This window comes from Pelmatolapia mariae, linkage group LG20, assembly GCF_036321145.2.
Source record: "Pelmatolapia mariae isolate MD_Pm_ZW linkage group LG20, Pm_UMD_F_2, whole genome shotgun sequence".
NCBI classification, from domain to species: Eukaryota; Metazoa; Chordata; class Actinopteri; order Cichliformes; family Cichlidae; genus Pelmatolapia; species Pelmatolapia mariae.
Window position 1 is genome coordinate 30,169,206 of NC_086244.1, and position 17,117 is coordinate 30,186,322.

General features: G+C 40.5%; 1 protein-coding gene across 2 annotated transcripts in view; it reads left to right on the top strand.

Annotated features, from left to right (window-relative positions):
• Positions 1-17,117, top strand: part of LOC134618003 (kazrin-like) — a 174,374-nt gene that overhangs the window by 20,487 nt on the left and 136,770 nt on the right. For both annotated transcript variants that reach the window (XM_063463149.2, XM_063463148.1), the window contains exon 2: positions 303-460. In XM_063463149.2, the coding sequence (XP_063319219.1) occupies positions 303-460 (158 nt within the window). The remainder of the gene's footprint in view (positions 1-302; positions 461-17,117) is intronic.

Sequence of the window (17,117 nt, forward strand, 5' to 3'; positions counted from 1 at the left end):
GCGTTGACGGAGAAAGTCAGTGACAGTGTGACAGTAGGAAAGCGCGCTCTCCTACTGAGTTATCTTTGTTGTTCCTGCTCAGTAATCCATGCACAATAGAAGAAGAAATGAGTGGTGACCTAGTATGGAAATGACTTTATGATCAATTTAAGCATGCCTGGACTCAGTTTATGTTAAATCCACCACAATAATAACTAATATTCTTACTCACCAACTGAAACAGACTGAAAAAAGACAAGCTTGCATCTTTACTGTTTATTAAAGATGATTTTTTTTAATTTTATTTTTGTGTCTCCCTCTAGCTGTGCAGTCTCTAAACAGCTTGAATGACCAGATTGCAAACTTCATGGTGACTGGACCCAAGTCCCTAGAACAGGAGGAGCATGCCTTTCCCCCTCCTGAGAAGGAGACGCTGCAGAAGTCCATGACCCTCATGAGGCACCTCCTCGTGGATGCTCAGGTACACAGAAAAGCACATTTGTTAGCTTAAAAGAAGGCAGAGAAAGACTCGCGACTCATTAAACTGTTAGTAGAGTCGCAAGTATGAGACCAAGCAAAGCGGGGCTGGTGTTAATGCCCGGTCCCGCCCCAGGGTGAAATGCTCACAGAACGTGATGCCGATGAATGTAATCGTTTCTTTTTGACAAACTTTGATGCACAAAGTGCTCTAGTACTGCAACACATCCTGGTTTAAGTCAGTGTCTCCCCCTCTTAGCACCGCATGTTTTGAGTGTCTCCTGATAAGCCTTTTTCACAGTGTGATCATGACACAAGTTCTGAAGTTACCTTGATATTAATCCTTAAAACCCTTGAAATGGAGGACTGCAGCCGACCAAGCTGTCTCACTGGATGATAATTGCCAACAGCAATTTAGATAATTGATTTTTAAAAATTCACCACAAACTGAGTGCTTTTGGTCTTCCTGAAAAAAATCAATTTAAAAAATGTAACCTCAGTTCTGACAGGCGTTTATAAAATTAGTTTGTGCCATTTTTAACTGGGGAAAAAAAAGCTTTATCCCGTGTTGTTTCTAGGATTAATAAGAGACAATCCACTTTACAAAGGTGCCGGATAATCTGGTGATTGGGAAAAGAAGCTCGGATTTTACAAAATGACAACAGAGAAATAGCTAGTTAGTGCTCAGGCCGGGGAGACTTGTATCTGGAAGTACATGTCATGCTTCATTTTGCACCAGTGCAGATTGTTTGCAAAGACATGGGAAGCTGTTCCTGAGCTTCTCTGGCAAAGGGGCCTCAGATGAAATGAAAATATTGACTGTGTGTAATAGGGGTGAAACAACAAGGTTACATTTCCTGCATCCGAGTCGATTGCTACTCAAATACTTGCAGTGCAGAGACAGATCTACTGAATGCATCATGGTTGTACAAAATATTGCAATATTCGATTTTCTCGTCTCACCAGCAATACGCCGCACATTCCTTTCCTTCCTGTCCTCAAATGAATTTTCTTGGGCGTCAGTCATATAAGAAAATAGCTGCAAGAATGCCTGGAGACTGATATATGTGGCCAGCTAGTGTCACTGAAATTGTGAAGATGAAGACATCCGCAGTCTTGCATGCATTTCCCATCCCTCAGCCTTATCCTCTTGTTCTGCTCTTGTGCTGGCTGATAATTTCACATAACCTTTGTTAGGGAAGAGGAGGAGATGAGATGCTGGATTCCTAAGAGCTCCAATTAGGGGAGGGAGGATGCACCCAACTGAATTGGCAATGTGTGATTGAGCTGTTTGCGATCTAATACGCATATGCTCATTGTGTTAATTTGCTACAGTGTCATTTGTATTCCCATCACACAAATCTAAATTAAGCTCCAGCCTAACAGATGTTGTCGAACAAAAATGATCATGAGCTGTGTTCTGCAATGAGGGTTTTTTTTAAACTTAATCACTTAATGGTTGCTTCTCTGTTTGGCCTTCTTCTTCTTCTTCTTTTTGTTTGTTTGTTTGTGAGTCATGAATTAAAACGGTTAAATACCTGTGCTTACCACATATATTCAAACAATCTATACTCCATACTCACAGTGTCTTTTTCGCTGAGGCTAAGAAACAAAAAAGGACAGGAGACACATGCAGACTACTGATTGACTGCTGACATTGAACGCTGCTTTTCTTTTTTTTAGCTTCTTCACTTCATCTCTCATTCAGCATTCATCTATCTTTCAACAAGGTAGACTCTGTCTTGTTAATGTGTTCCCTGCTCTTTTATTTTTGATCATTTTCGTTAGGTAATATATCACAAAACAGACGTTGATAGATTGGTGTCCACTCTTGTTTCTTCAGAACAACACTTTCTATGCAGGATTAGGTAGCCGATGTCGTAATACTGAGAATATAGAAAGTTTTATTTGGTATCACATGAATTTAAAACGTTCATGTTTATCTGTTATTCTCATTTTTTGTCCAAAATAATCATAAATAAATGAACACAACCTATTTTAATTAAGATCACAATGGGTGTGCTAGAGTTAGCGTGGATTACTAGACAGAACCAAATGAGTAGGGAACAAATAGAAACCTATTCAAGAACGAGGAAGAACACAGACCCACCCCCAATCCACACAAGTCTGGTGTTCATCAGTTGTGCTATGGAAGGTTTTGTATGTAAAATTAATGTAAATAGGTCTGCAGATGACTGCTGCTGACATTAACGTGTGTTTTTGTTCAGTTTCTTAAAGGAAGATGTGATTATAAAGTAATGACTTCATCTGCAGTCCTGCAGCATCGTAGTGATTTCTGGTTAAAGTAGTATTTATGAGACCTGATCAAAGAAATCAGGGACCGGATAGAAGTTCAAAAGAGACGGTCTCCTTTCTTCTCTCTCGTGGTCAGAATTTATTTAGCCAACTACAGACAGAAAAAAGGGCTCCGCTATCAGTGTGTTAAGTCAAAATTGGAAGCGCATGATTAAAAATTCACTTTCACTCAACTGTCAGTTTTTACAGAGATCTATATGTGTTCACAAATTTCAAACTTCACAGAGGGAAACCTGTATGGTCAACGTAGTTCTGGCATTATGAGAGGTGAGGGTCAATCACTGCTCACTGACCAGACTGACAGATAAAAGCGGTGGTGGTGAAGCCGTGGTGCAAAGCAGCCAGGTGTGATGGACGTTGGAGCGCACGGCAAAGCTTTGATGAGCAGGGATCAGTCATTTGTTCGTATTACCATTGAATACTGTGTCATTATACGGGTATATTCATTTGTTACATCTTAACTGTAGTTGGACCATATTTATTTATTTACAGTTTAGGTTTTCCTTCCACCTTCTGCCTGGCTGGTGGTCCGAACCCCTAAAATTCACTTATGTAATGTAGTAGTTGACCACTTAGGAAAAACAAACAAACCCCTAACAAAAGCCCTTTCTTTGTTAAATCACCTTTTATGTCTTTTATTTAAAGTATTATGACATACCATTAGACTATGGTCATTACTCTTGTCCTGCAACAAACTGCTCACTGTAGAGCTGCTTCATGTGGATCCATCCTTTTTACACCAAAGGCCCATCTGCTGTGTATCCTGCAGTCAAGCTGGGAGGAGATTGGCTGCTGAGCTTTTGCCAGCGATCCTCCTTCTAAGTCTCCTTCCCTGTGCTGTACTCAGCTGTGACTACATTAAGTGAGCTGTCATTCATCAGTGGCAGGGATTGAAGAGAGGGGGGAAACGTACAGTTTGGGCACTGGGGAGTGGGTGTGCGACGTGGGGTAGGGGTATGGACACAGTTTAGAGGCCAGCAAAGGTGACTTTGGCAGTGACTGAACAGAGACGCTGATACATCTGGCCCTCTTCAACCTCCTCTGTGCTCTAATCATCAGCGGAGAGCTGCAGACACGTCTGTCGGCAGAGAGAAAGCAAAGCACGGCCATCGTTTTTGACAAGCCTTAAAATTTTCAAGCTTAAAAACAATGAATGTACAAACATATCAGATCGATATTTCCTGAAATGAAATTTCCGCAGAAAGCCGGTAATTGTGAGCCCTTTGTAATATGTATTGAGCACAGAGCAGATCAATAAAGCTAGCATTGCCTGTTCTGAGAGAATCAATTTTGTTCGGCTGTGAAGTGTACAAAGCTTGATTTCTCAATGACATGGTTACAGTGCTGTTTAAATCCATAAATGCTTTTTGCTCTTTAGAAGGTAATTTTGAATTAAAGTTGCAGTGTATGTGTTGTGTCAAAAGAGCTTGCTGTCAATGTAAACTGCCCAAATAAGTGAGAAGGTCGTCAACACATCAGATAGTATAATTACTAAAACCCCTCATATTCTCTTCTAACCTTGTCTTATCAATCTAGAAATAAGAAATGACTTTCTACAGTTTAATATTTTTTCTGTATAACTTCTATAAATACATAATAGACCAATTAGTGGGTTTACATTTTGTTTAACTGCCCCCCTAAAATATATTAGTACTGTAATGAGGGCATTTGCTAAGATAATAGTGCAGACTTCAAATCCAAGTCTATTGTATTTGATTAAATGTCAGTTCTGGAAGTGTCCAAATTAATATTTCAGCAGAAATGACTGACTTCCACATATATTAACCAATAGTGCTGGACTTATGCCCAGGGTCATGCAAGAGAGCAGGCTGCCCTCAGTCTCAGAGGACTGGGGGAGGTGCTGCGGAGCGAACAAATGTTTGATGGGTCTGGCTGGGTCAATCTGTCCCTTTCCGACTGGGGCCTCAGCTGGCCCGCCAATGCATGGTTTTTACCCATGCATAATACATCACCTTAGTCCCATCTGCCCTCTCAACCCGTCCTCTGACTCCACCAGGCCTCGTCTAATAGGCCTTGCTCCAATGAAGGCCAGCCAGATAAACTGCCACGCGCTGCTATGGTGATGCCTTATTGTGGCCCGGCTCAGTCCCAGAGTGTGACAAATGAGAATGGAAATTGGTTAATTTGGTTCAAAGGGAGTTTTGTCTGCATCTAATGCTGGAACGAGCCAGAGTGTTTCCACGGCTTCGCCCTGCTGTCAAAACATCTAGCAATATTTTCAAATCGCTAGAATTAGCTCACTCAAGTTCACAGCCTCACTGGTTTCTTTGAGTTTGACAATGATTCTATCACATCAAAGGCAGCAGGCGTAAACTTGAGGTCATGTTTTTGTACTCTCTGTCATTTTCACATTTTTGAAGTGTTTATTCCTATTTCTGTTTACCTTTCTTCAAAGTGCTAATTTGCCTGTTCTTGGAATATTATTCATAGGGATAGTGCTTATGCAGACAAGGTCAAACCCTTGTCATTTTTGTCATGCTGCTGCGGTCTAGGGGACAGCACTCAATGAAATGTCCAGGGATATCTCATTCACTGAGCAGATAGGATCCAGAAGGAATACATAAAAATCACATCTTTTACTCTTTATCTCGAACTTGCAATCAGCTTTCTGGCGGGAGGGGGGGGGGGCAAAAAAATTGAATTGTCAGTGTGAGATGCATGATATTACCCCTCTAGCCGGTGGACTTGTATGTTGAGCAGATTGAAAATGACGGCTTATCTTGTAAGGAATAAATTGAAAACCATTTCATTATAGAAATACAGTTCTGAATGTTGCCTGCAGAGAAAAGAGCTATCTGGTAGAGTGAAACAGTAATGGTATGGAAATTGTCATGAGTCAGTAAGAAATACAGACGTAGAAAACTTGGTCCTTTACTGATGCTTGGCCTCTCATAATCAGTGTAGTAATCGCAGTTGATCATTTGTTGTAAAACAGTATGACAAAAAGACCACAGTGTACTTTATGCCGATGGTTATCCATATCTGGACTGTGTATAATGCATGAAAGAAATTTAAAGTAAGGGGTTAAAGTTTCAAGGATGCAATAATTTACATCCTAAATGACATGTCTAATCCAAGAATTTAGACTCAAAAGAAGTCAGTTTAGGAGTTTTAAAGTGTCAGTAAGCTATTTGATAAAGTGTTACATAGAAAGAGGTCAGTGTTCATTCTAAGCAGTGCAGCCAAGTCCAATTTATACGTACAGGATGCATTAAAAGAAGGAGTGAGCTCCTCATCACCCAGATTGTAAGCAGCTGAAGAAACAGATTAGTCTAGTTCACAGGTAGCTGTGAAAGGGCCACACTTTCTACGGAAGCATTCTGCAGCTCTAGAGCCCACAGGGTGAGAGAGTACAGGTGAGTTTAAAGTCATAGGCTCTCGTAGTTTGCTCCAGAGAGCCGGTGGCGACATAGCTGTCATTGGTTCTGTCACACATTCAGGCACTGGGTTTCTCTGTAAACTTTCACAAGAGCTCACTAACCCCGAGTCAGCAGATCTGCTCGCTTTCCAGCCGCGCACGTTTGTCGGAGCACAGACTGGCAGCGATCTCACCGCCTTTGTGCATTGCCTCCTCCAGAGGTTGCTGCACAAGGGCTCTTGGATTGCGAGGCTGTTGTTTCAAAAGGTGGTGTCCAAAGATCCTTCCCTAAATGGGTAGGGACCTCTGTGCAATGGTGGATCAGTGAGAGGGATCTGGACCACAGCACAGCGGGAGCTGCACATCAATCACTAAGAGCTGCTAGCAGTTTTCTTATCTCTCAACCATTTTTGTCCAGTTCTGAGGGACCAGCATGTCCTAGTCAGGACGGACAATTCAACAGTGGTCTCTTACATAAACATGCAGGGAAGGATGTGCTCCCACCCATATTCCAGGCCATCAGAACCTGGGGCCATCTCTTCCCAGATATGGGATCTGTTAGGCAAGGCAAAGTAGATCTTTTTGCCTCCTGCCCTCTGTTCTTCTCCATAACTGACAACGATGCAGCCATGGACATGGATGCGTAGCGCACCAATGACAAGACGTTCTCTTGTTTCCAAGTGGAAATGATAGCTCCAGTTTTAGAGAGAGTGCCTCAGCAGCCTTTCTCTCTTATTCTAGTGGCCCCTTGGTGGCCAACAAAGTTGTGGTATGTGGAGCTAATCAGTCTGTTGGCAGCAAAGCTTGTCAGCTTCTTCTCCGCAGGGACCTCCTCTCTCAGGCAGGAGTAGAAGTGATTCATCCACGCCTGGATTTGTGCTGCCTTTGTGCTTACCTGCTGAAAGGTCAAATTTGATGGCTAACGGTCTGCCCCCAAGCGTGGTAGCAACAATCCAGAGTGTTTGGGCCTCATCCACTAGAGGCTTATATGCTTACAAATGGCAAATGGCAAGCCTTTGAGGAATGGTGCCAGGACCGGCACATTCCCCCCATTCCAGTGCTCTATTGTGGATGTTTTGACGTTGCTGCAGGAGCTGCTGGAAGGCTGGAAGGCCTTTCGTTTTCTACAATTAAGGTTTATTTAGCAGCGATATCTGCTTATCATATTGGCATTGACGTGGTTACACCAGGTGCACATCACCTTGCCATGTTTTTTGAAAGGGGTTCTCCGGCTAAAACCCATGGTTAGTTGGGTCCGTGGATGCTCCGTCTGTGCATCCTTCTTGCATACAGTTCTCTCCTGATGACCTCAGGGTTGTATTGCGCCCAAATGCCGCATATTTTCCCAAGGTCATTCCTGCAGGTTATAGCTCAATGGAGTTTGAGCTACTGAGCTGTTGCTTGTTCGATTTGCTAATCCAGCCAAAGGTAGAGCATTGTATAAACAGAAGCTGTCCCACTGGACTATTGAAGCTGTCACACTTGCATACTGCAACAAGGGCCTCACTTTGACCCAGGGTGTGAGAGCTCATTCCACCGGGGGAATGGCAGCCTGATGAGCTCTTTTTAAAGGGGTTCCCGTATGTGATGTTTGTGCTACGGCTAGTTGGGCATCACTGCATACCTTTGTTGGGTTCTATCATTTGGACGTTACAGCCCATTTGGTGGCTCATGCTGTCCTTTCAGCTGGGTCTACCACACACTAAGTTGCTGGTGATCTGACTCCTGTTCAGTGGCTGCTCTGCAGGGTGTACATATATATATCCCATACTATATGTTTTGTACTGAGTGAATGGTCAAAATCAGTGGTGGTCCACAGTTTGGCATGGTGGACCTGGGTAAACAGGCATCAAGTGAGCATAGTTTAAGGTACGAAAGCAGAAGCACCGGCTGTCATTCCCCACCTTTTTGGACACATCCTAATCCACAAGGTAGCCGATGAATACAGGCTGGGGTTGTTGGTAAGATGTGCAGGTGGCAAAAATGCTTTGCCAACAGTGTTGGAAATGGATATATCCATGGCAGCTTGTATTGAGAGAGCAGAGCTTCATGATCATGCTGTAATTTAAAAAAAAAAAAAAAAAATCATTCCAAATCATGAAAAGGTGATCTTTCCAATTTGACATTTGCCTGTGTGAGTTCTCTCTAGGTACTCTGGCTTCCTCCCACAGTTCATAGACAGGCATGCTCGGTTAATTCTTGATTCTCAGTTGGCTGTAAGTGTGAATGTGAGCATGAATGATTGCCTGTCTTTCTCTCTGCATGAATGATCGTCTGTCTTTCTCGCTTGGCTCTGCATAAAACTGTGTACTCCGCCTCTTGAGTCCAGTCCACAACCCTGAATTTACTTAGAGGTTAAAAAAAAGGATGGATGGTTGAATGGATGATATAAACCTAAAACTAACTTAACATTTTAAAAACCAGCAACTATAAATAGTGTAAGAATGCTGGAGCATACATCATCCATCTTAAAGTTGTACACCATCTACATTATTCAAAAGCTAAACTTGCCAGAATATATCCAAATATTAACCCCACATGCAACGGATGCAACCAGGCTCCGGCGACTACGTATCATATGCTATGGTCTTGGTCAAAGCTCATAGATTTCTGGAAATCTTTCTTTATCACATTATCCCATGTATTTAATTGTAGTATCCAGCCTTCCCCCATAACTGCCATCTTTGGTGTTATACCATGCCCAGATAGTATAAATAACCCTCCAATGTACCTACAACATGTCATTGCCTTTTCCTCCTTACTGGCTAGGCGGATAATTCTCTTTAAATGGAAAGACACTAAATCTCCAACTTACAGTCATTGGATAAGAGATATGATGCAAAATATAAAATTGGAAAAAATAAGATGCACCATGAATGGTTCTACTAATAAATTTAGTAAAATATGGAGCCCATTTATTCAATATGTGAATACATTGCCAGGTCTGGAGTTATAGTCATGTATGTCAGGTTTTTACGGATGCTAAGCGGGGAGAAATTCCTCCACTTTTTTTTTTCTGTCCGAGTCGTGTGAGTCTCTGTATATCCATATTTGAGTATATTTTTGTATTTGTGGAAATGTAATGTATTTGATGTCTGTTTGAAAATCAACTGTGTAGCTTTACAGCATTAAAACAGATATTTACTGCTTAGTTAAAAAAAAAAGTTTCATAAAAGAAATTTGTCCTTAAGTTCTGATCCTTGAAAATGTGTTATTTTATTATTTCATTATATAGCAGTAATTAGCGTGTCAGCTTGCTATCCAGACTTGGTAGCATTAGCTTATAACTCAGTATTCCATAAACCAAATTTAACACGCTGACGGCACAACAGTAACAATGAAGCATTGAGGAGTCCAAAACCAATTGGTAACATCTCAGTGTAGTGATTTAAACTGCTCGTTGAATTGAACAGAATAGTGTAAGCCATGAACTGTCAGGGGAAATACAATATATTGGCAAGTTAGCTTGTCTGTTGCATCAGCACATAAATGAGTAACAAGAAAGAAAACTTTTTCAACTGTAAAATATCTCATTGGCTACATATCTTTTTCACAGTCCTTTAACCAAATTTACCAAATTCTCATTAGTGATTTCTATGATGTCATACCTGTAGTTATTTTACATACATTTTAATAATAAGGTCTGCTGCAATTTAGCATAGCCATTTAGCCTAAAAAAAATGCTGGGATTTCTCTTTTAATTTGAGCTAGTGTTGGACTCCATGAGCCACAATGATTTATTTGTTAGTGTGTCTGCTTGTGGTGTGAACATCTTTGTAGTGGTAAACTTGTGAGCACTCTCCCACAGCAGTCTGTAGAGACCCAGAGAATCTTTGCGCTCGCCTTACATCTAAAGACCCATTACGTGGAATAAATATTGGCATGTTTCTAACTCGCTACAACGAATGCTGAAAATGACTAGTTTATTGATTTGGAAGTGCACTTAAATCAGCAAAAGGGGAGCTAAGAGCCTGGGCAGTCCTGTAACACGCTACATATTTTCCATCTTTTATCAAACTCTCTTATACCCAAGCTTTAACCCTTTCTGTCAGAGGTCACGGTCTAGCTCTAACAAAGACATACACTAGCCTTGGGAATAGAAACACAACATACTTAATAGTCTTCATTGATTTGGTAAGCAGTGCCTCTGAGATTTTGTGACTGCTAACCCTCTGAGCTGGTCTCTGAATACATCTAGAGCATTGACTTAACTGTCCTCTGCGGCCTCCCGGGGCAGGAAAGAGATAAAGGTCTGTCCTTCAAAGTGAAACACAAGCTTGAGGTCAGATTTGGGCAAACAGTTAAATAAAGACTTTTAACCCAGAAGGAAATGTTTTGAGATGAAATCATTAGTTTTTGATTTTGATGCCATAAAGAATATTGCTCCAATTGATTTGACTGCATCAAATGGTTACTACTACTACTATTACTACTACTACTATTACTACTAATAATAATAGCAACAATCAATTTTATTTGTTGTCACCTTTCAAAGCACCCAAGGTCACCTTACAACACAAAATTTTAAAATACAGGAATAACATGATTGTAAATCATTAAAAAAACGATAGTTATAGCTGATATCAAATGGGCTTTGACCTGCAATTTGAACTGTGTCAAACAGTCTGGCTGACAAAGGTGAATTGGTAATATGCTCTAAAGGCTCTGGCACCCATGATAGCAGCTGAAGCTGAGTGGAGGTTGCAGAAATGTTACTTAGGTGGAAAGCAGGCTGAACGTGAGACATGACTGATGTGAGCATTAAAGGAGAGAGTATTGTCCAAGATGACTCCAAGACTTTTGACAGTGTGGACCTGACAAAGATCAATAGAGACAACAAAAGGGTGTGTTTTGGAAAGCGAGTCGATCTAATAAGGATAACTTCACTTTTATTGCCACTGAGTTTAAGCTGATTGACTGTCATCGAAGTGATGATAGCCTGTAGACAGGAAGTGAGGATAGGATGGGGAAGAGGTTCTGGGTTTTATAGAAAAATCGAGTTGTACGTATTTCATTTATTCCAGTGTTAGCCAGTTGTTTTAACACAAGAAGATGGGAGACTGTGAGAAAAACAGCACTAAGCTCAAGGAGGATGAGGATGGTGAGAAGGCCAACATCAGACAGAAGGATTTTAACAAGAGCTGTTTCAGTACTGTTGAATGGAAACCAGACTGAACTGGCTGATAGGGGTTATTAGTAACTAAAGAGATGCTACTGTACTATCCAAAAACTCTGCAAAATGATGCAGGGCCTTTGTTAGGCATTCAGTTTTCACAAATGTAATGTGTTCATGACGACGACTACAGCTGATGACCAGATTTAGCATGCAGGATGCAGTCAAAATCCCTCAGAATATTTAGCTTTTATTAAAGCCTTGTCATTACCTTTGATCATCATTTCTGTTTCTTCTTGACTGTGAGTCCATGTATTGGTGTTAGAGCACTATATGCTGTTAGGCCAAAGTGCCCAAAAATACATTAATTGTTTTCTAATAGACAAGAATATGGAGCTCAGGGGAAATTCATTCAGCTTGATTACATGTGCTTTTGAATCTTGATTGGAAATATTTGCATAACTGGCAAAATCATATCTGGGTTGCTAGGCAACCTGGCTTGTCTGACAAGCACTTTCGTAGTATGTTCATGATTTAATCTGTTTTGAGAAAAAAAATCAGCTTTGTTTTTGTTGGCTTGTGTAGATGTGTGTGCTCTGGTATAATGGCATAAGCATTAAGTTAATTTGATTTGCTTGTATATTTATGGATATTTGAATATATGGATCACCTGCAGGCCTTTGAAGTGTGCCACTATAGTGCAGTATATACATAACTATCTACATCTTCTTGTGAAGGACTTGTTCTTTCAGTGATGTCATGCAGATGAGGTGCAGTGCTCACCTTAATCTTAATCATCTATTGATGTCCACGAAGCAGAAACCACAGCTGTCAGAACATCTCCCTTAGACACCGTATGTGTCTGTGTTTGTGTGAGATGTTTTTATTTTTTTTTGTTTGTCCCCTTCCTCTTTTAGCTCCCTTTATTCCCCTTTCCTAGGGTCCACCATATTACTTTAGAGAAACAGCCATTTTCATGATCAAAGGCTTTGCACTCAGTTTAGGAATGTGGTTTCACAGCTATATCAGGCTTCCTCTGATGCACTTCTGTGCTGTACTTGTAGCTACACTGTTTATTGGAAGTAGCACATGACCCTCATGACGCAGCTGAAATGCATCAAAGCATTGATCTCTTGTTTGTGTTTAAAGTTCTAAAAACTCCACCCATGAAAAACAAATCTAATTTTAAAATTAGCAAGGCTGTTTTTAGATGGCTATTTTTAGATCTCTCCCTGGAAATTCCATTCTGACCCTTGGCCTGCATTTTTACCACAGACCTAAACTTGCACAGAGAGCAAAAATCCACTTCAATGTTAAACTGAATGAATTTATTCTAAAAATGAACTGTGAACGATTGTTATATACAGTAACTTAACTCTTTGTCAACAGAGACACTAAGATAAGATTACTGTGGCAGCTGTGCCTCAGACCTTCTGATTGGGTCATTTACCAGTTGGAAAGTAGGTGGATTGATTCCTGACTACACCACTTTGAACGCCAAAGTATCCTTGGGCAAGACACCGAACCCCAATGCTTCATCTGTGTTTGTGTGTGTGTCTGTGCGGTTAGGCATTGACAAAAGGGCTGTATGAATGTGTGTGTGATAGTGTGAATAAGACTTGCAGCTGAAAGCACCTTGAGTGCTCAACTGAGAAGGACGAAAGATCTAAGTACCAGTCCATTTAGCATTTACAACAATATATAAGAATCTTTTTTCGGTGTGCAGTCAAGCAGATTTTCTAGAGCTTAATTCAGAAAAAAAGTTAACAACAAAAGCCAGATAACAATCATATATACAAATCAGAAAGCAAGGAATGAACAATTGAGGCAGCTGAACCTGGAACAGACCAAAGACAAAGACAAACAACGACACAATAAAACAGGAAGTGGGGATATGGAGGAGCTGATCAGAACAGAAGCATAATATTAGAGTGAAGTATTGTGTTAAACAGTGAGAATTAACACAAGATCTGCCGGAGGGGGTGGCCAGCACACTGGTACATCTCAGAGCCAACATAGAGACAGGCAGCAATTCACACTCTTACATGATCTAATACCTATTGTCTTTGGTTTTCTTATGTACCTATTTTTAGTGATATCAACTTTAATAGCATGTGGCCCCATATGGCCACTCCTGTGAAAAAATTCTGGAGGAGCCCCTGGGATGGACAGAGTGGGCAGGTTTTAAAGGTTTTCTTACATTGTGTCTATTAGACCTCATTCCTACAAGACTGCTCATAGAATCCTTACTATTAATTCAATTATTAATTACAATTACTTTTAAAAACATCAGTTCCTTTTACCTCAAATGTGAAAGAGTTGTTATAAAACAAATGGTTACAAATTATCTGAATCTGACTTTAGTTATGCTGCAGTACGCCTAGGCTTCTGGGAGCCTTCCAGATGGCTGCCCCTCCCTGAGCCTGGCTCTGTCAGAGGTTTTTCCTTCCCGCTGTCGCCAAGTACTGGCTCATAGGGGGTTGTCTGGTTGTTTGGCTTTCTTCTGTTTAATTGTAAAGTCTTACAACATAAAAACCCTTTAGGTGAGTGTTGTTGTAATTTGGCGGCATATAAAATTGAATTGCATGCTAATTAGAGAATATGCATTTGCGTTTTCTCTGGGAAAAAGATTGTGTTGCTACTTGGAAGTACTCCTTGAATGGTAAAGACTTGGTTAAAGTCTTTAAGAGGCATCCATATATAAGCTCCCACTGAATGGTTCATGATCTTTTATGAAATATTCAAATTCCTTTGGGGATCAAAAGTATTGATAAATGAACGGAAGACAGACATCCTGAAGGCAGCCAGCTAATGCAATACATTCTGTCTAGAAGGTATGTGGACCCTTTCAGGTATTCACTCGTCATTGTGTCTTTCCTTGTCTTTGTGGTTAATCCAGAGTCAAATCTGGCCAATGGAAATCTGCTGTATGAGGCCCTGTATGAAGGTCAATTGGTGAAGGGCTTTCCAGAGTACTCCTCTATGAGGGTCATGTTATGCTGATTTGATTCTAGTTACCTTTGCTTGCTTACATTTGGATTTGGGTCCCTGAACCTGAGATTTTAATGTAAGAGCTTATAGCCTGAGTGGGACATTTGCTGGAAGAGGTCCAGAGGTGCAAACAACCTTGTACAGAAGATCGGCCAAATTTAGATCAGTTGTTTATAATCATGCCTCTTCATAAGGAACAAAAGTTGTGCCCCTTTACGTAACCTGCAACAGGTGATTTGCTTCATATGTAGGTGTGATTGTTCCAACCTTTTCCTTGTCTTTGTGCTTTTGTGCTGGGAATAGCAGCATAGTATCCCTGGTAACAACATCTCATATCAAGGTGGTATTTTAGGTCATAAAGCTTGAAATCTCTTATGAAAGAGGTGGCTCATAACAAATGCATTGTGCTCGTTTCCCTTGTCTCTGCAAAGTATCATGTTAAACATGGTACGCTTAATTGGCCCGAATGTTCTAGATAGACCCTTATTACCGTTTTTAGAGGCTGATATTTGGAGCTGCTCTCAGACAGTTTTTAGGCCAGATGCAGCTGTTGAAAACTAAGGTTCAGGTGCATTAACAGGAGTAGCGAGTTTTATCACAGTCTCTGCAAAACTTCAATAAACTAACTTTTGGTTTCTGCTAATGCACATAGTGAGAACTGTGCAGCCTGTCTGGGGGCAGATGTTAATGGAAAGATTTGGAAATGTGCACTGCACACATGTGACTAATATGTGGGGCTAAAAATCACACAGAGACACAACAGGTCAGGTTCACTGCTATAGGCCTCTGGTAAAAGTCTGTGATCAAATTTCAGCTTACACAGAAAAGAATCAATAAGTTTATGATGAACTGTATGTCTTTGAAACTGGCTCCTGTAGTTGGCCTTGTGGTACTGGGTTCATGCACAAATAGATTTCCTGTTACATCAGATATTTTTACACTTTTTAACACAATAGGGTTCTTTTTTAAAAAAACATTTTTAGCTAGCCTGGAGCAGCTCATATCACGTCGGGCTTGATGGAGAAAAAAAGAAAAAATTACAGAGCGGAAGCCCCAGTTTGGACCACGCTGATTGAAAGATGATAAAACCTTTTTGAAATATGTGGTGAAGGGGAGGAGGGTGCGTCATGTTGCGGACACATATCGCTTTAGTAAACACAGCAAGGCGATTCAGCAGGAGATGACAAAGAGAACAGTTCATACTCATCTAATCCATAATTTGAAAAGCGCTGGTGCTGGTATCAAAGCCCTCTCGTCACTTTGGATTATTCTCTCTTAAACAAGGTTTAAAGAATTCAATAAATGGAGAACAGACTTAACAATGCACGGCTCAGCAGTGTTTAGTTTTGGAGTAATCGCTTTTTCTGTGCCTCATAATGAAAAAATAATTAAGGATTGCATTATCTTTGGAATCATTAGCATGTTGTGTTCAAGCATGAATTGAGGCCAGCCCTCTCCATTTCACGAGTTCTGAAGAACTTATCAGTGTAGCGCAGCTGTGGGAAAAAGCTTATTGGATCTGGTGGAAGCTTTGAGATAAGAATACCCAGTGCAACTCTTGGACTTTGGGTTATAATTGTCCAAAATTCATATTTATCATTTCTGTGTATTGGGTATTGGTACTGAGTGAGGTGAGATTCTTTTCAATTCTTCTCCAGTGCAGCGTGTCTTTTCAAAGTCCAAGTGAACCTAAGAGTGGAAGGCCTTGAGTACGACACGAAATAATGTCTCTTTTTATCTTCAGAGACTTTAAGTAAAGGCTTGCTTTTAGAAATGAAAGAATGCAATCAAGGCAAATTACTGAACACATTTTTACAAGCATGCCTTATGTTATCTGAGTCAGGGTGACTCAGCTTATGATTACAAAAACTAATCTGTTGGCAGGTTTTGTAGTCTTCAGCCATATAAAAAGAAAATATTCTTGCTACTGTGGCAACTCAAGTGTAATTTCAGTCCTCACAGTACATCTTGACAAAATAATTACAATTTTCTGTTGTAAAGACACTACAGTATAATGCCTCCGAGTCTTTTATGAACAACTGAGGTCAAGGTCACTGAATAGTGGTAATATCCTTGGGGCAATTAGCGGCAAGGATACTACCACCTGAAAAGGAACTGAAATATAACAACTAGGGAATTAACAGTAGGAGTAGTCATCCTGACGTTCAGTTAGGTGTGAATATTATTTTTTTAAGTATTCGAGCAAAACAATTACCAGTAATTGTCTAACAGCTGTTTATGTCAACATAGTTGTACTCATTGAAGGGAAATTCTGCAGTTTTTTTTTACCATGCTCTGCCATTAGCTGCATTATAGTTGCAGGTCTACTCTTTTAAGCTGAGTGGTTGTCAAAAAAAATCTATACTAAAATTACTGTTGGATTAGACACTTTCAGTATCAATACCAACAACCTGCAGACAGGCAGACACACAGCCCCTCCCCTCTCTAGCAGCTGAACACATTAACAGCAACACAGAAAACTTGACAAAGCAGCTTAAAGAATTTCATGAGCTTAGTAAAGCATACATGTTAATGAAATTTATCAGCAACTGGACCAAAAGCAACAAAATATCAACAAAATTCGGTGCCAAGTGACCAGAAGTGGAGTGCTGCCCCAGATAACCTAAAAATGTTCCGTTTTTCTCATGCTACCTAAGAAAATGTTAAAATAGTCGATATATATATAAACCTAGCACAAAAAGCAACAAGAATTGTGTTTGGTCGATTACGTCCTTGTTGTAACAATGCTTCTTGGCAAAAAATCTTACACTGCTGGAAAGCATGCTTTTATTCCCCACATTTACACATTTAATCAGCCTTCCCACCACCAGGCTTTCCACCACCCACAATTTTAGAGCTCAC